This window comes from Cornus florida, unplaced genomic scaffold (assembly GCF_030987335.1).
Source record: "Cornus florida cultivar Cherokee Brave unplaced genomic scaffold, ASM3098733v1 CherokeeBrave_3.0.0_Hap2_Chr10, whole genome shotgun sequence".
In the NCBI taxonomy this organism is placed as follows: Eukaryota; Viridiplantae; Streptophyta; class Magnoliopsida; order Cornales; family Cornaceae; genus Cornus; species Cornus florida.
Window position 1 is genome coordinate 85,829,846 of NW_026775580.1, and position 25,885 is coordinate 85,855,730.

Sequence of the window (25,885 nt, forward strand, 5' to 3'; positions counted from 1 at the left end):
CTTTACAAAAACCTCCTCCTTCCCAAATCCCACAAAACCTACCGTCACCACCCAGTTCCCCTGTTAGATTTATATATTTCTCAAACCGTTGGCTTTGTTTGCTCTGATGACAAAATATGATTGGCTTTGTTAGCTCTGATGACAAATTATTAACAGAGGAGTATAGAACCTGATAAGTACGGTACACCATAGTAGAATTTTTTGAAGTATTTTAATATATTCTGGACTTGTAATGTTGTATTAGTGAAAGGTATTTATTTCATTCTGAACGGATCTGTATTTGTACAGTTTCTCTAAACACAATGTAATCCCTACAACCCGTGAACGTAAGTCTAATTTTTTGGTGAACCACGTAAAATATGTGCATAATTGTGTGTGTTTGATCTATTTTCTTTTAATTTTTCGTTGCAAATATGTCAATTTATGTATTGCTTTTGACGATGGATAGTTGATGATGAGGGAATTAAATACTATGGCACATACCTTGCAGAGTTCCATTGCAATGTTTTCTGATTGGATATTTGGGTGATAAGAGTAACATCTTTCTTTTTTTTTTTCTCAATGATGACACACTTGTTGGATTAACAAGTGGAGACCCAATAGCATAAAAGGGTACAAGAGATGATATAGACTCCTCTTGGTAAAGCTTAAGAAAGAACATCAGAAGAGGCATAGTTCTTGCAAATTCCTTGCATAGTGGCCTTCTAAACCTAACCACTGCTTGATAGGGTAGTTCCACCCTACTGAACAATCTTGAGGAAGAACACATCACAAGTCTCTTATTCATAAATGAAAAGAAGATGACTGGGACATGGTGCTCCTTGATAGAGACATCCACAAGTGACAGCCATTTGAATGTTTCTGTATATACATGTTTATATGAATGAATAGAGACTGAACAAGACAATGATGTAATCCATAATAGACCTTGCTGGAAAAAACAATGACATTAAATCATGACTTTGCTGGAAAAAACAATGACATTAGGCTGATTAACTTTAACCATTATCAACAGCACCTTCGCGATAAGGCCAACACAGTATAGGGATTCTGGGAAGGGGCAAGGAATCATCATTTCAGCAAGTATCTTATGCAAGGAACCCATGGGACTCTATTCTTATGATTTTGGTGAAATTCATGGATTTGGAGTAAATGTTGCGCATGAATAAACTATCAAAAGAAAGCTCAACAATCTTCTTGGTTGAGCAGCGAAAACTGGCCATAATTGAGGAATTTACCGAAGCAAAGGGATCTGCACGGTAACTGCTGGAGAAACAATTCCATTTGGCTGAAGGAGGCACAAGATACAAGTCCTTTACGCATAAATAGACTTTCTACCATGAGTGGACCTTACATGTTCTGCATTATATTAGACAACCAAATGACCCAACAACTCAATGGTCTAACTTAAAATTTTATAGCATCTACATCGCCCATTTACGCATAAATAGACTTTCTACCATGAGTGGGTCAAATATCAGGAAGGCAGTAAAAGTTAATGTCAATGTGTTCTCTGATATCACATAAGAACCCACAGCTTTAAAAGTTTCAACTGTTATTGTGGTGACATTAAGCATTTATATATTATTAAGGGCAAATATACTTGCTACATGGAAAAACCACGGTTTATGAACAAACAAGTGTGCATTAACACAGCTTAACATTCAACCAAAAAAAAAAAAAAAAAAAAAAGTGTGCATTAACACACATTCTAACATGTAAAAGTATAGTCAACACTTAAATACAAAAATGCTACCATAATGCTAATAGAAGTAAGGTGTCCATCAAAATACACTGTAAAATGAATGAGATGGGTCTTTGTATTAGCAAAAAAGAGTAGCAAGAAGACCTTGAATTTGAGAATGCATGAAAACGCTTGGAACTATGAAGTAAAATCTAGTAGTGAGTGAAAATAAGTCAAATAATTGATTAAATGAACATTACTAAAGCCTACACATTCATTTGTACAAGAGAAAACTACGTTAGAAGCAACAAGTTAACACAACTATGGAGAAAATAGGCATACCAGTTTGATATTTACAAGTAAGAGATGAAAACAATAAAGGAGAAATGAGAAATACACATACGTGTTTATATCTACAAATTTATATTCAACTAATATAACACATAAATAATTAAAATTTCAAAATTTATTGATTACGTAAGGTTGATATGGACTCATATTACCTTCATAAAGTCAGACACAACTAACGAAGAATCCGTTTTGTATCCAGCTTCCTCAAGAACGTGGGTCAGAACTTGCTGTGCAAACAGAGAACATGACCAGAAATATGTATGTTAGCACCAACTCTCATTGTCTACAAACCATGCAATAATTATATCGACATAGCATGTTGAGCATCCTCAATCGTTAATCATGAGTACTACCCACTTTCAAGTCCTTTAACCAACTTCTATTAGAGTTCTGAATTTTAAAAATAAAAAAGTTTTACTGTTTGACTGATACATACTTTATAAATTGGATCCATTAGTCTTACATTTTTTTCCTTTAGTCAATTTAACTCACCAGCTAGTATACAACATTGTCACTCGCTACCAACAACAATTCGAATATAATCTTCATAGGAAACTTAACCATTGAGGAATCCCAAGATAAGAACTTGGTGACTGATCCAGTAATCCCACACTAATTCAAATAGTTGAAAGACCAACTGAAACTATTAAGACAACTCAATAGACTTGTATTAATAAAATTTGAACCTAACACCAATGAAAACTTAAGCCCATTTAGAGAAAACCATTTCTCTTTTCCTGTATAACTGTAAAGTTCCATATTGCGGATTCTTCACAAAAAAAAAAAAAAAATTGCATCCTAGAAGTTGAACAAAATGAGTAGTATATTCTGTTCAACTGCAGAAACAACATACAAAGAGCCACAGAAATAAGAAAACTGGATTTTTATTGCAAACTAAGATCAAAGTGGCAATAGCAAAAATTATAACACTTTCTTTGGATCTTGGGATGATTGGGAGAAAGGAGAAAACAATATGATGAAGAAAATTTTCCAAGATGATCTCAAACGAAACAATTTTAACCATTTGCTATGTTTTACGAATATTGGAGAACCTGTTACTTTTCTTTTTTCACTATTCTTTAAGAGTTAAATTAAAACGTAAGTTTCCGTTTCTCTTCATGTTACTCTTCATCAACCAAACAAAGCATGATGCTCTGGTTGGTGTAGGGAAATTTTTTTTTTTTCCACATACTACGTTCATTAGTATCATCATTTGGGCATGGATGAATTTCCAAGAACAGCTAAATGATTTAGTTCAGATGAGTTAATCATTTTCTCTTTGAGACCATAGTTATAATATCAACCCTTATGTTTGAATTTTATTATAATATTGCTTCAGAAATTTCGCTCATAAACCAGAATTAAAGGTAAAGGAAAATCCGACCCAATACAACAAAAATAGAAGCCAACCTCCCTTTGTTGTTCAGATATAAATTGCCCCGTCAAATCACGCAAAACATCCAACATATCACTGAATGTGACTTTGCCGTTGCCATCCCAATCATAGACCTTAAAGATGACTACAACACAAATTCCAACAATCTCTGGAAAACAAAAAAATAAAATCTAAAGTACATATATATGAAGCCAATGTATATGTGTATCTGTATACATAAATAACGATCATGTAGGGGCCATTTGAGCTCCAAAACCCAACCTAATTTTGAGACCTTTTTAAAACATTGAAAATATGGTCGACATGTTTATAAATCTTCAAATCCGTGCATAGTACGAATTTGTGGACCCCAAAAAAAAGCGACTTTGAACCTGAGATAGAGGATTGACGGCGAATTCGGGTACGGACAAAAACTCCTCGCCGGAAATGAAGCCACCACCGTTGCGATCCAGCTGACAGAACCTCTCATAGAGAGACACTATCTCCTGCTGCGAAACTGCAGCACAAAGGATCAACCCACACTTAACAAAGAACCCTAAATCTCCAGCATTACAAAAATAAAATTATATGTGTGTGTGTGTGAGTATATGTGCTTACAGGTGTTATTACAGTGTTCTTGGACCTCCTCGATGTCATATTGAGTAAGCATTGAAGATGCATTGCCCATGATTCCCAACAAAACTGAACCAAGAGAGTAGAAATCGACTGAGTTTGAGGGTAACAAAATTATAAGAACCCTAATTTCAATTATTTGAAAGATTGGATTTTGAGAGGGTTTATTTAGATGGGGTTTGTTTTTCTGCTTGCAACAGAACAGAGGTCTGTCAAGTTGTCAACACTACGTCAGCTATTGGATCGCGTTGCAAAAGCCCTTGATGTTGTAATTTAAATTGAAACGGGTAAACTTACCTTTCTTAATATTTAGACAAATCTCACTGAGCATTTAAAATTTATTGCTTGGACTCCCTCTCATCAAAACTTGTAAAAAATATATACCGCCTCCGTCCCAAAAATAATATCATATTTAAGAAACTGTGTCAATTCAATTTGTGAGAGTCACAATTTTTTAAAAGTGACACTATTTATAGGACGGAAGGAATATATAAAATTATCAAGTTACCCTTAGACTCAATATTTTTTTAATTTATTTACAATATTTTTTAGAAAGGGGTAATGATGGTGGAGAGAAGATAGAAAGTAATAAGAAAGATGAGATAGAAAATTAATTTTTTAAGATTTTACAATATATTTTGTATTACGAAAATATATTATATATTAGGGTATAATTGACTTTTTATAATCTTAAGGGGAGTGAGAATAATAAATCTCAAACGTTCCACCCATGTTAGATTTGTCTAAACCTTAGGGGAGATAACTATAATTTATCCTTAAAAATTTATTAAAAAATGTGAAAGGTTTTATGATACCTTTCAGAAAATAGAAAAGATAAAAAGAATAATTATTTTGCTACATATATGTTGTGTTGAGTGAGTTGCATATAATTAAGGACGGTAATGTATGATTTAGGTTGTGAGCCTACTGTATTATTGTGAATCCCACAATTATTGTGTGAGTGGTGCATAAGGAATATATATTGAATCTCACAATTATCGTGTGAGTGGTGTGCGAGGAATAAATATCGGGTGCTTCCAGTGCACTGAGTTTATTCAAGTCATAAGTGTTGTGCATGTACGGTTCGGATGAGCCTAATATATTGTGCACCGGCGCATCCAATATCTTATTGTGCGCAAGTATACCACAATAACTAATTATTATTCTATACTGATGTTTAGTTCGGTTGGAAAGGAAAAAAATTTGAAATTTTGAATCTGATTTTGGATGCATGTATGCCACAATAACAAGGAATAACAACGGAATCTGATTGTGAACTCGGATCCAACGTTGATGTGATACAAGACCATTTTTCCATGGTGCAACAAAATCCCCCTTCAGTTCTATTTAAAGACTGTTAACCACTGCCTTTCAGAAAAAGAAAAAAAATCTCTGTTAACCATTAACCTTGAGCTCTTCAATTGTAGAAATTGATACAACAATGTTAGCCAGATGTTGGATGCATGCAAGGAATACTTTTTAATATATTGTGATATGACACTGATGTGAGACACGGTTGCGAAAGATTATGAGAAGTGCAGCTACTATTCAATCAATTGTAATACGATGAAAAATAAAATTACTTTGTTGAAAAATGTATGTAATTTGTTGAGAAGTGTACAACATTACGACTATAAAAAGAAGTTATTATAGATCATGTTCTTTTACAGATCGGTTTCAAGCCTCAGTTCTAAACTTCTAATTTTTTAAGATCAGTTGAATTTGGTTCAGAACTGGAGTCGAATGGAACTAGACCGTGTGCACTTGCAAAAATGACCCAGAGCCCACGGGCTAGCCCAAGCCTAGTCTGAGCCCGTATAAACCTAGCCTGGCCCATCCCTATAAGAGAATAGGGTAGGACCTGGGTATAGTGTTCAGTCCATTGCTCGGCTCGCCACCCAGGCCCCCCACCAGCCCGCATACACTAGCCCGTCCAGAAATTCCCGATCTTGCATGATATGCTTTTCTGAATAAATAGTTTGTGAGGTTTAAAAAGAGTAAACAAGAAGGCTACAAAGGAGAAAAGAACCCTACAAAATAAAATTAAAATGAAGGAGGCCATCAAACACCAAGTTAATAAGAAAGAATAAACAAATAAAAACGGCTTTCTATTGGATATTAAATAGGATAACAACAATTCACATACAAATGGCAACTTTCTAGTCTAGGAAAAATACAAGGAACTACTTTAAATTAAACAAAGAAGAGCAGGACAATAACTAAATTTTTACCTCAATCAAGTGGTGTCAATTATGAAATTCGTGACAACTTATGTATGGTTAGCCTTATCCTAAACCTAGGGGTGTCATTGTATTTTTACCCCTATGTATTTTTGTGTCATTATGTTTCCAAAAAAAGAGATGATATATATATATGTGTGTGTGTGTACGATTTTTTCTATTTTTACAAGGTGTGTGCTCTCTCAGTCTCCTTACCTGTTTGTAGATTTTAAAGAAACGAATAGGACCTCGACCCTTTTTTCTTATTCTTTTTTTTGGTAAATCAACAAAGTTTATTAAAAGAACAGAAAATACAAAACGCGCCAAGCCCATAGGCCGAAGCCATACAACGAAAGAGAAGCCAGCCCACTCCAAACACTCAAAAAAACCGTTGCTACAATAGCATTACTGTTAAAAAATCAGAGCACGAAGAAGGCAACAAAACAACTAAATAAACGTGGTATCCTCAACCACAACAGATGTCGGAAGCCTCCAAGCCCCTGCTGCAGACATCAGAATAATTGTGGACCTCAATCCTTTATTAAAGAAACAAAAAATTGTTTCTGAATTCCAAATCAAATGGACAAACATTGAATCTGAGACTGCTCTTACCATGCATATATAGATGCTCTAGCTGAAGGTTTCTTTGAATCTGAGTAATATTGAGTACAGCAAATTTGTCTTTGTCGTACTCAAATCATCTTAAACCTACCCAGCTGTGCATGTACCGGATTGAAAGAAAGGACAACACGACCAACGGAGGGACCTAACAGTATGAGTCAGAAGGCTGACCATTAAAAGTGTTAATTAGATATCTTCATAAAAGAATTTCCTAAAAGCATCCATATGAGCCACCTGCAAGCGCAATGGAATGGTAAAGGATCCGTCGTCGTCGTGGCCGGGTAGGATAAAAGACTTGCCATCATAACCCATAGCTGCAGGTCCCATATGAATCTCCTTTCCCCACCCGAAATCAGCACCATAGAGAGGTAGAGATGCCCAACTCGTGATCTCAACATTTGGGTTCCCATAGAAAGCCCCTTTGGTGCACCCAAGTGTGTGGAAATTACGGTACCTAGACATATCATTTTGGCTCTTCACAAAAGCAAGATGTGATATCACGTACTCACCTGTCATCTTATCTATTGCTTCTCTGATCTTACTCGAAGTATAAGACAACGGCTTTGACACAATCTCGCCCGACATGCCTATCGCTGCCGTCCGAGCGATTGCATTCCCAAAGTACCCTTTCGGCAAATCCAAACGGTTCCTGAAATTTATGGCAACATCTAACCTCGTTTGCTGCTGGCTTCCGAGCTTCCGAGCCCTGCATGCGCACCTCCACATGTGCCCAGCAACAGCCTCGTACCGGCTATAGCCACCGCCGTTTCTGTCTCTACTCTTACCCTCATTTGCTATCTTCTTTAACTTGTCGATTTGGTCTTTGCTTAGCTTCAACATGACCACCATAGTTTCCTTCTTTCGTTCCTCCAAATTATCGGATCGACCAATCAAGAGTGGTGTTGGATTTAACTCTACATGATCAAAACTTGGTGGAGCCAAAGGTACCTTGGCTAGTAATACGGAGCGATCAAGAAACGGAGGGTTGTCTGATTGCTCGCCACGAGCGATTTTGGCCCACTCGGTGACGAAGTGAAACGCACTTGGGCCGTCAATCAAGACATGGGATATCCCCAGGCCGATGCTAATTCCACCGCAGCTGAACTTGGTGAGCTGCACCAACACTAGAGGCTGTTCGTGAATTGGCGAGCTATAGTCTACGGATGGTACGAGGGCTCTGATCTGTGGAGTTGGACAGAAGTCACCGAAGTCGTCGATTTTGGCTTCGGACTCTGCTTCGAGCAGCAGAGCTCCCATGGAGTTGCAGTGGAGCTCGAGGCGGCCTGCGGAGTCAATCCAGTGCAAGCGGCCAGCAAGAGGGTAGAAGATAACAAGGGCTTTGCTGAGAGAGTCTCTTAGGATGTCTATTGGGGTAGTATAATCAAACTTTGAGGCGGGTCGATAGAAATAGACTGTTGGAGCATGAGTTATGGCTTGAATCTGGTCACAGTCTGACAAATCCATAAGACTATTTGGTGTCTGCTCCAATGGCTTCACCATGTAAGAACCCTTTAAGCTCACCATTTTTCAAGAAAGAGAGAGGAGAGGTGTTTGCTGGGCCAATTTACAATGAAACTGAACATACATATATAGACACAAACACAAGTACTAGCGGAGGTGATGTTGTACCTAACAAGTTTTGCTCAGTTTCTAAATATAGATTTTGTGTAAATATATAAGAACACACGTATATATTATAAAAAAAATAATAATAAAAAATGTCCTCTAAAATTTTCAAGATGTGATCCGAATTTTTTTTGAATTATATATATTGATTTATTTTGTTATTTGAAGTCAGACTGAATTTTAAAAAGTGGACCAAATAAGCTTTTCAAGAAAATATCCTAACAAGGTGAAAACAAATCCATACAAAACGAGGGAGAATAAACAGACCCATTTATCGATTGCAATGAATTTATGCATCAAATTGAACAACTCAAATGCCGCCATCTTTCATCATTCTATAAGAGTTCTAAAGTTTCTACTAGGACAAAAACTGGATGTGCATTAGGTTGTAAAAATATATAGGGTCACTCCCTTTAAGGTTCTTTAAAAGGACACTGAGGAAAAAGTTATCTGTTTTTGGGAGAATGACACCCTTTTGAAGAAATTTCATCCAAGCAAGGCCTTAAATCATATAAAAAGACAAAATTACCTTTTAATATTCAATTCAGATTTATTACAAAATATCATACATGTCAAAGTGACGCAATTGCCTATGAAAGTTTAGGGTCACAAATTAATGCCACTTAGTGCCAGATTAACAACATGTGAATTGCAAAATATCAAACCTGTATTTTTTTTTTTTTTTTTTTTTTTTACCATTATTTACTATATTATCTATTAACTTGCAAAAAAAAAATATGGGTTTTTTTTTTTTAACAAAAATTTCGTTCATGTTTTCTTTATTAAAATGGGGTTTTCTTTACAAAAAAATATTGTAAAGAAAATATGGAGTTTTCTTTATGCGATTTTCTAAATATCAGGTTTTCTTTATTTTCTTTACAAGAAAATTGTGTTCCTACTTTCTTTACTAATATGTGGTTTTCTTTGTTTTTTTTTTTTTACCAAAATTTTGTTATTTTCAGAAATTGCGGCAGAATGGAATTAAATTTTTTTTTTTTTTTTTTTTTTTTAACAAATGGGGGTTATCAATTTTGTTATTACCATAAAAACAGAATAAAAAATAACTAAATAACTAAAATAGCAAATCCAATGTGGGCTACGCAGTGAAGTAACACCCAGTAACATCAATTAGCTCTTGAAAGACATCATTCAGAGGTTGGATAACTCATCCATAATCTCTCACAATTTTTTTAATGCAAAATTGAACAAACATTGACAGATATAAGTACACCCATAGACACCTTTTTAGATTGGTCAAACTTTCTTCTTTTTGTAAAAAATTTACAGCAAAAGAAATATGCAATTTTATTATCAATTTTGTTATTTTGAGAAATTGTGAGTAAATAATTCTGTTTGTTCATAAGGGGTAGTTTCGTCTAATTTATTAACTTGTAAAGTTACAAATATCAACTAAATGGTTAAAGGGCTATTTGGTCAATTTTTCATGCCAGTTGACTTTAAGGGGTGCCTTTGTCCACTTTTTACTCTTCAAGGGGTGTCATTATCTCAAAAACAAGTAACTTTCGTCTGAGTGTCCTTTTAACAAATAGTTGTTGTACATATCTCTCCAGCAATTCTAAAATTGACAATGAAAGAAATTTTAATCTATTTCAAAGCCTAATCTTAAAAAAAAAATTATATTGTGCTTGAGAACACAGAATATTAAATTACTCCCTCTCCCTCAGTCTCAGATTAAAAATTTTATTTGGGAATTATAAGTCTGGTGAGTTACTTCTATTTTGAAACAGAAGAGTAGTATTTTGAATTTAGACGAAATTTCTTTTAATTTCAAATTAAATTGCATGTTTGATACGCTACTCTCAAGCGTATCATTAAATATATTATAATCATTTTCTTTATATGCAAATAGATACATTAATTTGTTCCAATATATGTATGTGTGTGTGTGAACTCAACAAGGTGTAGCCGGGGTGAATAGGACATGGGCTTAAAAGATACGTGGTTGGAAGTATTCATTATGATTAATTTCCGAAAAATATATATATATTCATTATGATACACATTTTATTGTTAAGGTGACTGACGCTAGCACCCCTCTTATTCCAATAGGCGATTGGCGGGGGATGAATTTGTAGTGGATCCCACACTGTTGGGTGGAGTGCTTTGAATCCATTCATTCAAGCTAAGGTTTGAACATGGGCAAGGAAAAACGCGACCTAAGCGTATACCTCTGACACACTGCCACAGTTATTTAGCAATTAGCCTGTCCAACTACCAACCGTACCAAAAAGGATTTAATACCCTATATAGTTTTTTATTTTTTTTTTATTATTATTTTTTTCACAAGACAACGGGGAAAGGAAACTAAGAAACAGAAAAAGGAGAGGCTTACCCTATATAGTTATAGCTGTTCCGTTTCGTATTTCTCAGTTATTTTGTATTTTTGCTTTAAAGCGTGTTTAATAATGTTTCAAAGTTTATTTGGCAACGTATATTTATTATAAAATTTTTTAAAAGTAAAAACATAAAAACATAATTAATAAAAAATATTACAAATTTGAAATTTTAAATGACTAGTAAAAAATGTTAATTTTGAAAGATTTTTTTATTTTATTTTTTTAACAGTATTTTGCTACCGTGTAAAAGTATTATTTTGATGCTTCAGATTTTGGCCTCAATTTTAGAAGCGTTTCGGTACTATTTAAATGACAAAAATATTACCAAACATATTTCGTGTTTTACTTTACTACCATGCACTAATAAAAGTAAAAAACACAAAATAAAAGTATTAGCCAAACATGCCCAATGATTTTTTTTAAAATGTCATCGAGGGAGGGGATTCTCTGTTTTAATGTGAGATTGTGAGGGACTATTTACCCAATAAATTTTATAGGGTTAATTTCACTTACATCCTCGTAAGTATGTAGGTATGGCTAAATATCACTTCCAAACATCTTTCGACTTTTTCACCGCTAACACCGTTAGAATGAGGGTGGAATGACATTTTTATCCTTAATTTTTAATGTCTTTTATTTTAAAATCTGTAAGGACGAAATCACCCATCACCCTCACCCTCACCCTCACCCTCACCCACACATCCTCTCTTCTAGAGCCGGCAACGTCACTCGCACACCTTCTCTTCCAGCGTCGGCCTAATCTACATCTCCACTTGTAAAGTAAAACCATAAAACAACATCCTAAAATATTAGTAATTCAAAAGGGAATATTCCATGTAGTTGCTGGAAGAGAGAGACATTGAAGAACATAATTTTTCAGGGTAAGGAATTGTGGAGAAATTAAAAAGAACTGAATTGGTATTCCAGATTAACAAAATTGGAGGAATTAAGGTGAGTAAATTTTCCTATATTTAATCATTTCTACAAAGTCTAGACATGTAGAATATAAAAGAAAAAATAATTTCTCCCTTCATCACCAATATTTTTTTTATTTTAATTATTCTTATTTTTTCCATAAACAGTTCTTTTGGTTCATATTCCTTTCCTTAGAAGGATTTGGAAAGAAAAGGAAAAATAGAGAAAACTTGGAAGGCTTGATTGACATTGCATATATCACTGTCGCTTCAGATTAGACACCATGAACGGCTATGGATTTTGGCCAAAAATAATGGACGACATTGGCAGAGGAATGTTTGGCCGGAAAAAGGATAGTATTGGTAGCGGAATGCTGGAATAAATAGACGCCAGCAGAGGAAAACTTGGTCGAAAATAATGGACAACGCCAACAAGATTCCTTGGGCAGAGACATTGGATTACGAATTTTATTTTGTCGTCGACCGGAGACATTAGATGACGCATCGACAATTACAGAGGCGTGTCTGGATTAGGTTTAGGATAGAAGATAATGTAGACACGAGATAGAGTATTTGGGAGGATAGGGTTATAGGAAATTACATAAAAGTCAATTGTTTTGCGAAGGTGTCATATTTTAATAAGGGTACTTTTGTCCAATAAAATGTTGGGAGAGGCTTATCATTCCATGAAGCCATAAAGGTGGGATGTTAGCTTTGACTGTGTAATATAATATATAGGTTAAAGTGCATTAAACCCCCTTAAATTATTAATCATTTGCAAGAAATCTCCCTGAACTACAAAAAACTCCCCTAAATTATGATTTTGTTGCAATTTACTCCCTTGAACTATTGGTCATTTGCAAGAAACCCCCCTAAACTACAAAAAACTCCCTTGAACTATGATTTTGTTGCAATTTACCCACCTGAATTATGATTTTGTTGCAATTTACCCCCATGACATCAGCTTCCGGCACCGAAAATTTTGAAAGACCGGTTTACCCTTATAAAACACTGCGTCGTTTTAACTTATACACTTCTTACATTTTTTTTTTGCCAAAAGATATTTTTCACCCAACACAACCCAAAGCAGAGAGCTAGAGAGAGAGAGAAAAGACCAAAGAAATCCGAGGTCGGCGGAATGGGTCGGTCTCGGATGATAGCGGCTTGTGCGCAGAGGACTGGCTGTGATGAGAGCTCGGTTGACTTGGCCTGAACTGTGGAGGCGGCGGTGAGCTCAAGGGGGCTCGGCGGTGAACTGTGGACGGCTGTGTGCTCGAAACACGGACGGCGGTGTGCTCGGTTATGAAAATGGAGGAATGAGCCAGCGAGCTTGGAATGGACGATGGAATGGACCGGCGAGCAAGGTGAGCTGAACGGCGGGCAAGGCGATGACGGCGATGGGCTGACGCAACGGTGCAGAGAGGTGCGATATATATTGCCGACGGATCTGGCGGGTGGTGCAATGGCTATGATGGAGCTATGACAGGAGACCCACCGATCCCAGCAACAAATTCCTCGGCTTCATCGTCCCTTTCAGTCAATCAATTCGCGCGGATGGGATAAACTGTAAAAAAATATATAGTTCAGGGGGGTTTCTTGCACATACCCCAATAGTTCAGGGGGATTTTTTGCAACTTTTATAGTTCAGGGGGGTTTCTTGCACATACCCTAATAGTTCAGAGGGATTTTTTGCAATTTTTATAATTCAGGGGAGTTTCTTGCACATATCCCAGTAGTTCAGGGGAGTTTAATGCACTTTACCCTAATATATATAATACAATTATAAATTTGCAAAGTATTTAAAAATATTTTAGTCTTTTAATATATTTATTTAGGTTAATCAAAGGGTATTAAAGTCATTTTACATGGTGTTATGTAACGGTTCGGTGTAAGTTAAAAACGGAACAAACATTTATGTATGAATGATAATATCTTTTTAAAGTTATTTTAATATGATATTTTGTCAAACCTGATAAGAGTTTTAGTAAAATTAACCCAACTTCATGTTACTTCTTTCACCAATAAACTTCAAAATGATGCACCATTGCATTATATCTATATATATATATATATATATATATATATATATACACACACACACACATACACACACACTTCTCACTAACCATTTTAAACTTCAAAACTTGTTGACCAGAGTGGATAACAGCAATAAATAAGCTGATGTGCTTCAATGTAATAATAAATGAAATTAAACCATGGTCAGATAGTGCGGGTTTGGAAGAAAACAAAGAATAGTATGCCATAAGGGGTCAAGATCTGGCTTAACATGGAGTCTATAACAACCAACAGTATTTGTGTAATTTTGATAGAGAACAAGTCATTAACATGTGTAACAAAAAAAAAAAAATCAAATCATTAACATGTGAATTTAATATTTCAATTGAGTTGTATCTTTCAGGCTTTATGTGTTAGAATAGGGACGGATTCAAAACAATATGTGAGGGGGGACGATTTTTAACCAAAAATATTGAGGAAGACAATAGTAGAGTTTTTCTTTAATTTTAATGGGGGAAAATTCAAAATTTTTAAATAAATTATTTTTTTTACAAAAAGCAAAATTAGTAAGTGAAAAAAAAAAAAAAAAAAAAAAAAAAAATCAATGGGAGCCATCACCGGTCCCTCCCTATTTAGAACTGATCAAAGTCTCAAGGATAATGGCAAAGGTTATTTACAAAGGAAAAAATTCATAAAGCTTCAAGTCAAGAAGCAAAAGCGAATTGGAAACAAAGATGAAGAAAATGGGTAGTATAGCTATGGTGAGAGCTAAACTTAATAGAAAGTAATATTTGATATAATTTTTACAAAGTTTAACCCCAAGGGGTTGGTTTAGTGAAAAAGACTTGGTTCTGGAGGCTCATTAAGTTTCAGATCTTAAGTTCGATTTTCTTTATATATATGTGAGCAATTTCTTGGACCCATGATCGCAGATATAGTTCGAGTTTTACCCGATTTGTGTAGGGAATCGCCTTACACAAGTCAAAGCCCCGAATAACCCAGTTATCAAAAAAAAAAAAAAAAAAAAAAAAAAAAATCACAAAGCTCAAGTCTAAAACCTTGAAAGACTTTAGGACCATGAATTTTAGAGTTTCCTAAACACATTGACTTACCCTTTGAAGTAATGAAATTCATACTTATATAAATTCAAAAACCAAAAGTCTCAGTTAAGCTTTAAAAGGCTCTATCCCCTATCTTCCTTCTTTTCATCCCATTGATGCATAATTGCTTACTCTTAACAATCCACCGACAATTAATACTTTTTTTTGTTTTTTCTTGACATGCTGATTTAGCGCTGACTTGATAATGACAAGGATATGTTAGGAAGGTGACGTTAATCACCACCGTTAGAATTCACTAAACATCGTTCAGTGAGAAAGTAACTAGAGAAGATTTGTTTCCTTCTATTTCACTCACCCAAAAGCATAGGCATTTCAGATTGAAGAGTATATACTTTTTTTGGGTAAGTAAAAAAAAAAAAAAAAAAAAAAAAAAAAAAAAAAAAAAAAAAACGTAAAGTATTGTAATTGAAGAGTATATACTGTCGGCCCTTGAATTGCCACTTGCCAAGAACTTGGAGGAACTAGACTAATAATTGAATGGGATAATTTCACTTACCTCCCCTGAGTTTAGGCGTAATTACAGGCAATTCCCTTTACGTTTCAAAAATTACACTGACCTCCCTCCAAACTGATCGGCATTTTATTCCGGCCATTGACCATGTTAAATGACTAAAACACCCTTCAATATTTTATTAATATCACATAAAGAATATCTTCTTTTTTTTAAATTACTATATTGTCCCTAATGGTTTTAGAGGGAAAAAAACTGACGGCTAAGTCCCATCATCTGCAACCTTTCATTTCATTCATTATATCAGGCAACTCATTCATTTCCTTTTTTTATATCACAGAACCCTTTTATTTCCTTTACACATATCACACAGGTTCAAGAGAGAAACAGAAGAAAGAGATGGAGAAGCACAGAGGTGAAGAGTTTGATGCGTTGCCTTTCAAACCCTAGATTTCTAAGGACTTTGATCTTCTGTTCTCTTTGCTAGCCATTACATAACCCATAATCATTCAACAAGCAGGCATCGATACAATATTTTTTTAAAAGCAAGCATCGCTGGTGAAGGTAAGCCTAATTTTTTGAAAAAAATTACGGGTTTTGCTATTCTTGTTGAAGTCTTAGGGTTTTTGCCTTATAGATATATAATAGGTTCCTGTTCATTGCTATTTTGTTATGCACGTCTCTTTTCGCAATGATTTTTAGGGTTTTTGTTATAGTTGTTCATAGTATTTCGTTTCTGATATATATATATATATTGCCTAATTTGTATTCTGATTTTGCCATATTAATATGTAATGAGTATAGTTGTTTACAGTATGATTTTTTTTTTTTGTTTTTTGTTTTTTTTTTTTTTTGAATCTGGATTTTTTTATATGCATCCTTTTTTTTTTTTTTTTTTTGAATATGGGTATTATTGGATAGGTTCTTCAACAAGACATAATTAACACTTATATCTGATATGTAATTATTGTCAGAGATTTTTTTCGTATCAACACTTATATCAGTTGTTGGATATGTTTTTTTATATGCATCATAATTTTTTTCGTATCAACACTTATATCACTTTATATATATATATATATATATATATATATATATATGCAACGAGTATAGTTGTTTCATAATTTGGATTTTTATTTATTTATTTATTATTATTATTATTTTTTACAGTATAGTTGTTCACAGTGTTTGGTTTCTAAAATTTTAATGAAAATTACCATATAGAAATAATTTAGTGAAAATTCATTATATATATAGAATAAAAATTCTATATATATAATGAATTTTTATTCTATATATATAATGAATTTTCACTAAATTATTTCTATATCTTTTTTTTTTTGAGATTATCATATATATAATGAATTTCCACGTACTGGATTTTTTTTATAGTTATCCTAATGTTTTTGTATTTTGATTTTTCCATATTAATATGTGTTGACTGAGAAAATTGTGCTGTTATTTTAAAATATGCATGTGATTTTGTTATATGTATCCTAATGTTTTTTCTTATGTGGTATAAACAGATGGCAGATTCTGAATTGCATGACATTATTGTGCACTACAAGTTCACTGTGAAAGGAATTTATAATGTTAACCCTGATAGGTACTGTTTTATTGATTTGATGGATGATGTTTTACAAGTGTCTTTAGAAAATTTACCTGCACAATTAGGAGTCTCAATTATCATGCACTGTGATTTGCCTAGGAGTCATGAGAAAATGGTAATGCAGAGTGATGCTGATATGTTACAAATGTTTACCTTGCATACTAATTATTATAAAAAAATTGTTCATGTTCATGTTGAGTTAGAAAATTGTTAAAAATTTAAACATGGTATGTGAGAGGAATGGTGCTGTGAGGGATGGTGAAAGGGATGGTTGTCCAAGGGGTGGTCATGTGAGTGGTGGTGAGAGGGGCGGTAGGGTAAGGGATGGTGATGAGGAAGATGAGAGAGATTATATGTTTAGTTTCAGTTCAGAAAATGAGGAATGGGAAGATGAAAATGAAGGTTATTTTAGTGATAGTGGACTAGTAGATAAAGGTACCATGGGGGGAGTTCAAATAGGTAGTGATGATGGTTTGTTAGATTATGGGTCACGGGATGAATGTGGATTAGAATAAAGTATTGAAATATTGGGTGATACTGATAAAGAAGATAGGGCTAAGGGTAAAACTTTTGATCAATGTTTGTTTAGGATAGAATTTCATAGAGTTCCAAGACAAAAGATAGAGCTACTGAAAGATCACCTATTTGACAATATTAAGAAATTTAGGGAAGTGTTGAGGGATTATGCAATTCAAGAGTGTTTTAAAATGGTTAGAAAAAAAAAAATGAAAAAGACAGAATAAGATGTCATCGTGCTGTTACAAGTTGCCCATGGATGATACATGTATCACCTCTCTTTGATAAAAATCACTTATCAGATTAAAAAAATAAACAAAGAGCATACTTGTGTGAAGGAGAGCACTTCTAGGTGTAACGACCCACTCCATCACATAGTATGATATTGTCCACTTTAGGCCTGAGCCTGCACAGTTTTGCTCTTAGGCTTTACCCTAAAAGGCCTCATGTCAATTAGAGTGACACACCTACATATAAGCACTTCACCTTTCCCTTTCTCTTTCCCAGACAATATGAGATTGTGCACCCGTAACTTGCCAGTGTGGTAGCTTGTCAGTGTCTTGCACAGGCCCATGGCACACCCGCTGTGATGACCTTGTGGGAGGGTATGCCGTGGGCTGGTGCGAGACACTGACAGGCTACCACACTGGCAAGCTACGGGTGCACAATCTCACATCACCTAGGAAAAGGAAAGGTGAAGTGCATATATGTAGGTGTGTCATTCTAATTGGTATGAAGCCTTTTGGGGTAAAGCTCAAGAGCAAAACCGTGCGGGCTCGGGCCCAAAGCAGACAATATCATACCATATGGTGGAGTGGGTCGTTACAAATGGTATCAGAGCCTGACCCAGCCGGAAGTGTGCCGACGGGGACATCAGTGGATTGTGATGACCCTGTGGGAGGGTGTGCCTTGGGCCGGTGCGAGACACTGACAGGCTACCACACTGGCGAGTTACGGGTGCACAATCCCACATCACTTGGAAAAGGGAAAGGTGAAGTGCTTATATGTAGGTGTGTCACTCTAATTGGTATGAGGCCTTTTAGGGTAAAGCCCAAGAGCAAAATCGTACGGGCTCAGGCCCAAAACGGACAATATCATACTATGTGGTAGAATGGGTCGTTACACTAAGGAAGCAACATCAACATGGATTGCTATGAAGTTTGCAGATAGGATAAAAGAGAATCCTAAGATTAAAATAACATCTTTGGGAGCTACAGTGAAGACATTATATGGAATTAAACCTAGTAGAATATAGTTGTATAGGGCAAAGAGGAAGGCACTAGAGGAAATTAAGGGTGATCATGCTGAAGCTTACACATTACTTCCAGTTTATGCAAATGAAATTGATAAAACAAATCCAGGAAGCTTGGCTAAAATTAAGAGGTTTAGGGTAAATTTGTATATGTACCCAGTCTTTAACAGAATTTTCATCTGTTTTAAGGCACTGGCCACTGGTTTGAAGAAAGAATGTAGACCATTTATTGGTCTAGATGGCTGCCATTTGAAAGGACCCTATGGTGGTGTTCTACTTGCAGCCACTGCACTAGATGGCAACAATGGCCTTTTTCCTAGTGGCCTATGGTGTTGTGGAAAGTGAAGGAAGGGAAAGTTGGGGTTTTTTTCTAACACATCTACAGATTATGATTGGCAAAGATTTTGAGGACAACCTATGGTCTTTCATGTCTGATCAACAAAAGGTATTTTCATATTAAATGTTATTTAATATTTTTTTTTTTTATTGTCTTTGGTAAATTTGACTGTTGACACTGTTTTAACTATTTTATATAGGGACTAGATTCTGCAATTTCTTATATCTTTCCTAAGGCCCACCATAGATATTGCTGCAGACATTTATTTAATAATTTTAAAAAGAAGTAACCTGGTTTATTGTTGAGGAAGTACTTTTAGAGGGCTGTAAGAGCTTACAACCAAGTTGACTTTGATATTGCCATGGGGCATTTGAGGAATCTTATAGAAGAAGGGTATAATAATTTGATGGAATTGCCTGTATCATCATGGTCTAGGCATGGGTTTGATGAAAATATGAAAAAGAATCATGTCACAAACAATTTAAGTGAATCATTTAACAATTGGGTTGGTGCACAAAAAAATAATACAATTCTGAACATGTTAGAATGGATTAGGATGCAATTGATGGGTAGGATTCAAAAGAGGTATGAGGTGGCATGCAGTTGGCAAACAGTGGTGACTCATTTAGGAAGAGGTTAAACTAACTCATAGAAGAGTCTAGACAATGTAATGTCATCTTTGCTGGAAGGAATGAATATGAAATAATGGATGAAACTGGTACAACTATGGTAGACCTTGGTGCTAGGATTTGTGTATGTAGGGATGGCAAATTTCTGGCCTCCCCTACAAGCATGCAGCTACTGCAATGGCTTACAAAAGAATGAATATTGAGCTATTTTGTGATGAAAATTTTAGTAAGGATGCTTATTTGGAAGCTCATGGGGGAATGATACATCCCATAGTTGACTCAAAACGATGGCCACCTGTGATACCCCTAGATTTCCAGATGCAGGTTGGCCAGGCCCACGCCCGATTATTCGAGGATATCAAACCAATTAACAATAAACGAACACAGAATATAATTAAGGAAACAGGAATAAATAAAAATTTGCTGAAAAGAAACTAGAATGCTAATCCAAATACTGAAATCTCAGAATAAAATTAAATTAATAAAGAATTATTCTGATACATCCAAATTCTCCATTTCTAATACAACTCGGGAATCCATCTGGTGGACCCCTAGAAACTCCAACACTGAAATCATCAACTGAAGAACTCCACTGCTAAATCATGAATAAGCTCCTACGTCGTCAGAAGAATGAGAAGCCGTCTCTGCTCAGCACGAACAAGATCTAAGACCTGGAACCGTCCGTTACCTGAAAAAATAATAGTGGGTCAGGCCCACGAATAAGTTCTATCCTAACAATAATCCAAACAGAGACCCGATACGCAGATACATCCTAGATGTCTCAACCATATCTATATAGTCCGTAATAGATAAATATATATCCACACTACAAGACTCTCACTAAACTATGCTGAGGGTCTCAACCTGAATAGAAGGCAACACGCAATACGCACCTGAGTGGGTATGACTACCTAAGCCTAACAGGGTATACCTCAACCAACATAGCTAGCTACGCATCCTATTGCATATACGCACCCTAATCGTCGACTATGAGACTCAAGCTCAGATCGCGGTATCATAATTTATATATATAAATTCCCATCCAAACTAATGTAGTGCCGCTCAACTGTCGTTGCCATGATAAAATTAGGATTTAAATATTTTAATTAAATCCCTATCCCAATTATATATATAAGTTACCTTTAAGTACAATGTTGTGCCGGTTAACAGTTCATTGCTCAAGACACAATATGTAATCAGGATTTAAACGTTTTAGTTAAAACCCTATCCTTCCTAATACAGAAATATAAACAACCATCCAGTATGTCGTTCAACTGTTTTAGTTGACAGGACATGAAACCATGTAGGATTTAATTATTTTAGTTAATCCATTCCGTATGTATGATTGGGTTGGAATTAGCGTTTTGATCTAATCCGTTCTTCCGTATGTCACCGTCCCATACCCGTACATACCATGCATATGATCAGTAAATGATACACAATCATTAGAACATCAAATAAATCCACATAATCCAAATAGTTGATAAAACAGAATTTAAACAGTTCATCAACTATCATCCCAAAATAATATCTATGAAATTGACGAGATAAAGTTTAATTGTCTGTTAATTTAAAATCCCGAATCCAACTATGTAATTGATTAGACAAGATTTAAAAGTTCATCAATTTAAATTCCAAAATACTAATCCCAGTAATTGCAGAATAAAGTTTAGCAATTCAGCAATTAAATTCCGAAACTGTAATTGCAGATTAAGGTATAGCATCTCAGCAATTATCAACCAAAGTAAGCACAAACCAAGTCCGACAATTATATGACCCTATTATGTGTCCAGAACATAATTTATGAATCATACTTCAGTACATTAAATTTGTTTCAACAAAGCTAATTATTTAATCCAGTCCATCCATTATCTATAAGTAAGATCAGTTAAACCTTCATTTTGTTAAGTCCAAGAGTACCAAGCCCTTTATTAGGCAATGTGAGTTCTAAAATGTCATATTTAGAATCCGTGCTACAATCCGTTAAGTTTTTAAAACACGATTTAACAATCTAGTTTTCCTATCCGTTACATCCGTGAACAGCATGCAATTTGTTTTAAATTTTTATACCGTTTAAAACATTAACGTATAAATAAATTATTGCATCCTAGGGTTTTAATACCTCATGAATTAATATTTAAAAACCTCTCCCTAACCCAACACAGTTCAGAAAACCCAATTTGAACCCAAACAGTGCGCAAAACCTCAGAAAACATCAAAATAGGAGAGAACCTGCTCTCAGAACTTGAGAGCAGGCTCTGAAAAACCATGGAGCCGCCTCCTAGAAGGGTAAAGCCGGCTCTAACTCTCCTAGAGCTGGCTCTACAATGGGGGGAGCCGGCTCTTTGCATTCCAGAGCCGGCTCTCCCTCTTTAAGAGCCTTTCTCTTCCGTTGATGCTCCGTCTGACTACTGATAAACGCCGAATATTGTATATTCAAGCGCTCTAAATTGCATTAGTAAAGTCCGTTGTATGTTAATTTATGTAGATTATCTTAATTTCTATGTTTTTATGCATTTTCAGGTTCCTTGGCCCAAAAGGAGCAAAAATAAGGTGTTGTGGATTTTTGATCAACAATGTGCTCAAAAGCTGAATTTCAGGCAGCAGTGGAACTCAATTTTGATTGCCACTTTTGACCCAGAAAGCTCAAGATCTGGACTTCCATTATAAAATGGCATATTTAGAGCTCTAAATTATCTTTCTAAATCTTCAAACGGTTTGTCATTCGGAGCTCGGAGCAGAGAGTTATGGCCTTATTACCAGAGATGCGCAGAACTGCCTGGCAGCAATGAAATTCTGTCTTGATCTTCATTTTCGACCAACCATCCTTGAGAATTGGATCTCCACTAAAACATGAAGTATTTAAAGCTCTGAATTAGCTCTCCAAATCTTCAAACAGTTTGTCATTCGGAGTTCAGAGCGCAAAGTTATGACCATTTCATCAAAGTAGGTCCGGGCGGGGCAAATGGAGAATAGGCATTCTGCCCAATTTTCGAGTGCTCGAGGCCCAAATTTGAGCACTCGAATTTAGGGCAGTTTGTCTCCGAAAAATCACTATTTCAGCCACTTGTTTCTTGGTTCCTTCATTTTCTGATTTCGTTCTTTATGAGGTGGTTGGAGATGTTCCTAGGGGGGAGGGAGAGAGCCTAGTTTGGTGGTAGATAAGAGGGATAAGAGCCACACATCTCCTAAGCTAGTTTGGATCAGATTTTGGGGAGAGAAGAGGGCAAGGAGATAGAGTTCTTCAAGCTTGAAGAAGGGAGCACGAAAATGGAGGAGGTCTTCAAGCTTCTTCCTTCTTCCATTGCTCCTATGGGTAACTAAATCTTCTCTAGGGAGGTGATGAAGCCCCTCCCTTGTAAGCATGTTGCTCATTACACTAATTTTGAGTGCTCGAGACCACCCTTCGAGTGCTCGAAATTCTGGCAGATTGCACTCGGAAATGGCTCAATTTCAGCCACTTGCACATTGGTTTCCTCAATGCCATCTTCCTTCTTTATGAAGTGGTTGGAGGTGTTCCTTGGAGGAGAGAGAGCCTTGACTTGAGCTTGATAAGAGAGAGGGAGGACCACATAGATGTTAAGCTTCATTTTACAAGATAGAGGAGAGAGAAGAGAGCAAGGAAGAGGGTGTTCTTGAGTGCTACAGTAGGAGCTCGAAAATGGAGATGGATCCTTCTTCTTCTTCTTCCATTTTTGTATCAATGGAGAGCTAAACCTCCATCTAGGGAGGTGATGAAGCTCCTCCCTTGTAAGCATGTGCTAGTGTAGATTTTATTTTGGGGAGAACAATGTATAGTTTTTGGTTATTTTATGATCTAGAGCATTATATTTGTTGTAATGAACTTTAATGTCTATACATAATTATTTTGAGTTATTCCTCTTGTCTTAGATGATTACTTCTCTTAATCATAATGCTTACACTTTCATAGTGACAATGGAAGTTAGATCATGAAATGGTTTTATTGACTTGAAGTTGGAGAACTTAGATAGTCCATTGCTTAGGATCCCCCTTTGATGGTCTATGCTTAATTCCTAATTTTATGTGCTTTCATCATTCCATTAAGGACTTGATAATCTTGGGCTTAGGGAGCATGTGAAGGCTACACCCTAGTTTAGGTGGCTTGAGTATGTGAACCTTTGATGGATTATTCTTGTTGTTGATTTAATGAACTTCTTGAAAATACTATAACAACCAAGTGTTGCCATGTATCATGACCATCATTTGTGTTGTTTTTCCCTAATTTAATCTTAATCTAGCATGTGTATAGGGTTGAGTGAATTCATCTCCCTAGTCTTTTCTACTTGTATCTCACTTCTTCAATTTCATTGCAATCTATTGTTTTATGCAATTTAATTTCTTAGTTTAGTGACAAACACACAAACCCTTTATAAACCCCTCATCACTCTAAAATGACTCTGAGTACTTAAGTTGCCTTAAGACTAGCGCAGTCCCAGTGGTTCGACTTACCCGTCCAATAGCCATATTTTACAATGATTCGTGCTATTGCGAAGAGGGTTGATTTATAATTGATTTCGACCGTCGATTAACTACCAGCTTCGTCTCCGACCATTCTCGACCCTCTGTTCACCTTAATACTGAACCTAAGAGTCCTATTTGTACCCTATCTCATCCCCATGACTTGTTCACAAAAGTCCAGATCAATTACAGACATAAAGATCTTTACAGATTTCATATGCTCAAAGAATAAAGTGACACCAAACTTACAAGAACAATTTCAGTTTAACACTAACGCATACAGATAGTTAATTTAAGCTATACTAAGCATGCATGATCTGTTTAATATCCGTTTAAGATCCTAGAGAACATCTACGAATGCACAGAACACAGGCCAAAGGGAGAGAGAGAGAATAGAACTTGCCTTTGATTTCAATTATGAAATCTCGGCGTCGTGTCCACTGTTTTGGCAACACGAACCACTGTACAGCCTCCTAGTGCTCTAGAATAATCCACCAAAATCCCACCTTGGTCCCCTCTGTTCTTCTCTTTGCCAACCCTTACGGTGTTCTGTTCCTTTTACCCTCTGTTTTTACAGAATTAACTTCACGTTTTTGTGCTATGGGTTATGAGCGTAAATCATAGGTTACAGCATAATGGTTATATTTATAGACTTAATCCTAAAACCCTAATCCTTGTAATATTAGAGACAGAGCCCTAATGTTACCCCAAGTCGGCCCATAAAGCAACCAAGATTTATCTATGTTGGTTAAACACACTGTCTTCCTAGAGACCCTAGTAAACTAACGTAATAACCAAAAACTCATTTAACTTATTGATATTAAAATTAATAATTACTAAATTAATCCATTTAAACATACAAGCCAATTAAATAACAATTTTAATTAATTCAATTAAAAATACAAGAAAAAAAATAATCTATTTAAGTCAACCAATCAATTCATACATCAAGTAATTCAAATTGCACACATAGCCACATAAGCACCTAAAAATAATAAAATAAATATTGAAAGCAACAAAATAAATAATAAAATTCTGATTATATCCCTTTCAAAACTAAGGGTATTACACCACCTATTTATGGTGATCCACTTGATCCTTCTCCATCTTATAGAAGGCCTGGCAGGCCAAAGAAAAATAGAAGAAGAGATGTAGATGAACCTGCAGCAGGGACTAGTCAAGTGAGAAGGTCAATGACTATAAGATGCATGATTTGTAATGCTCTTGGACATAACAAAAGAACATGTTGAAAAAATACAAATAAGGTCCAAAAGGGAAGTTCTTCAAAAGCTGCAAATACAAGTGGTCCAGAGGCTAGTTCAAGCATATCTTAAGTAATTTAATTATCTGGTTTAATTTAATTAAGTGTTTTAATAAAAACTAAATTAGTGCATGCCATTTATTCTTATGTAGGATTCATGGTGTAAATTTGTAATTGATGTATAAAGAGGCCATGAGGCCATTTTGAATCAAATTGAATGTTACCCACACCTTTTCCTTACAAGTATTTTTGGAAATTTTCATGTTTAAGCCTTATATCAGGTTTATAGGATGTTTTGGGTTGAGTTTAAAGCTTATTTCAAGTCCATGGTGGATGCCAATGAGGTCCCCAAGGTTCTATGCACTTGCAGTGACCAAATTTTAGACCTTCCAGGTGGAGAGCCGGCTCTTCCCTTTTGGGAGTCGACTCTTTTT

The 25,885-nt window shown here is 35.4% G+C and overlaps 2 protein-coding genes and 1 long non-coding RNA gene across 4 annotated transcripts; 1 reads left to right on the forward strand and 2 right to left on the reverse strand.

Annotated features, from left to right (window-relative positions):
- Positions 1–3,237: 3,237 nt before the first annotated feature.
- LOC132279096 (uncharacterized) lies at positions 3,238–4,310 on the reverse strand. Its single transcript, XM_059781024.1, has 2 exons — positions 4,029–4,310; positions 3,238–3,927 (listed from the first exon to the last, which is right to left on the reverse strand). Exons 1-2 carry the CDS (start codon positions 4,096–4,098, stop codon positions 3,749–3,751), a joined length of 249 nt encoding a protein of 82 aa, XP_059637007.1. The 5' UTR covers positions 4,099–4,310; the 3' UTR covers positions 3,238–3,748.
- Positions 4,311–5,605: 1,295 nt separating this feature from the next.
- Positions 5,606–8,526, reverse strand: LOC132279667 (hydroxycinnamoyl-CoA:piscidic acid hydroxycinnamoyltransferase-like). 2 transcript variants are annotated; one of them, XM_059781704.1, is made up of 2 exons: positions 6,875–8,526; positions 5,606–6,009 (listed from the first exon to the last, which is right to left on the reverse strand). In XM_059781704.1, the coding sequence occupies exon 1, from the start codon at positions 8,405–8,407 to the stop codon at positions 7,070–7,072; it is 1,338 nt and encodes a 445-aa protein (XP_059637687.1). In that variant the 5' UTR covers positions 8,408–8,526; the 3' UTR covers positions 5,606–6,009; positions 6,875–7,069. The 2 variants fall into 2 exon arrangements, with proteins under 2 accessions (XP_059637687.1, XP_059637688.1); XM_059781705.1 differs by having other exon boundaries at positions 5,606–6,073.
- A 7,145-nt stretch (positions 8,527–15,671) lies between these two features.
- LOC132279668 (uncharacterized) lies at positions 15,672–23,587 on the forward strand. Its single transcript, XR_009471375.1, has 3 exons — positions 15,672–15,932; positions 16,895–16,974; positions 22,235–23,587. It is a non-coding gene; the product is annotated as an uncharacterized LOC132279668 (long non-coding RNA).
- The last annotated feature ends 2,298 nt before the right edge of the window (positions 23,588–25,885 follow it).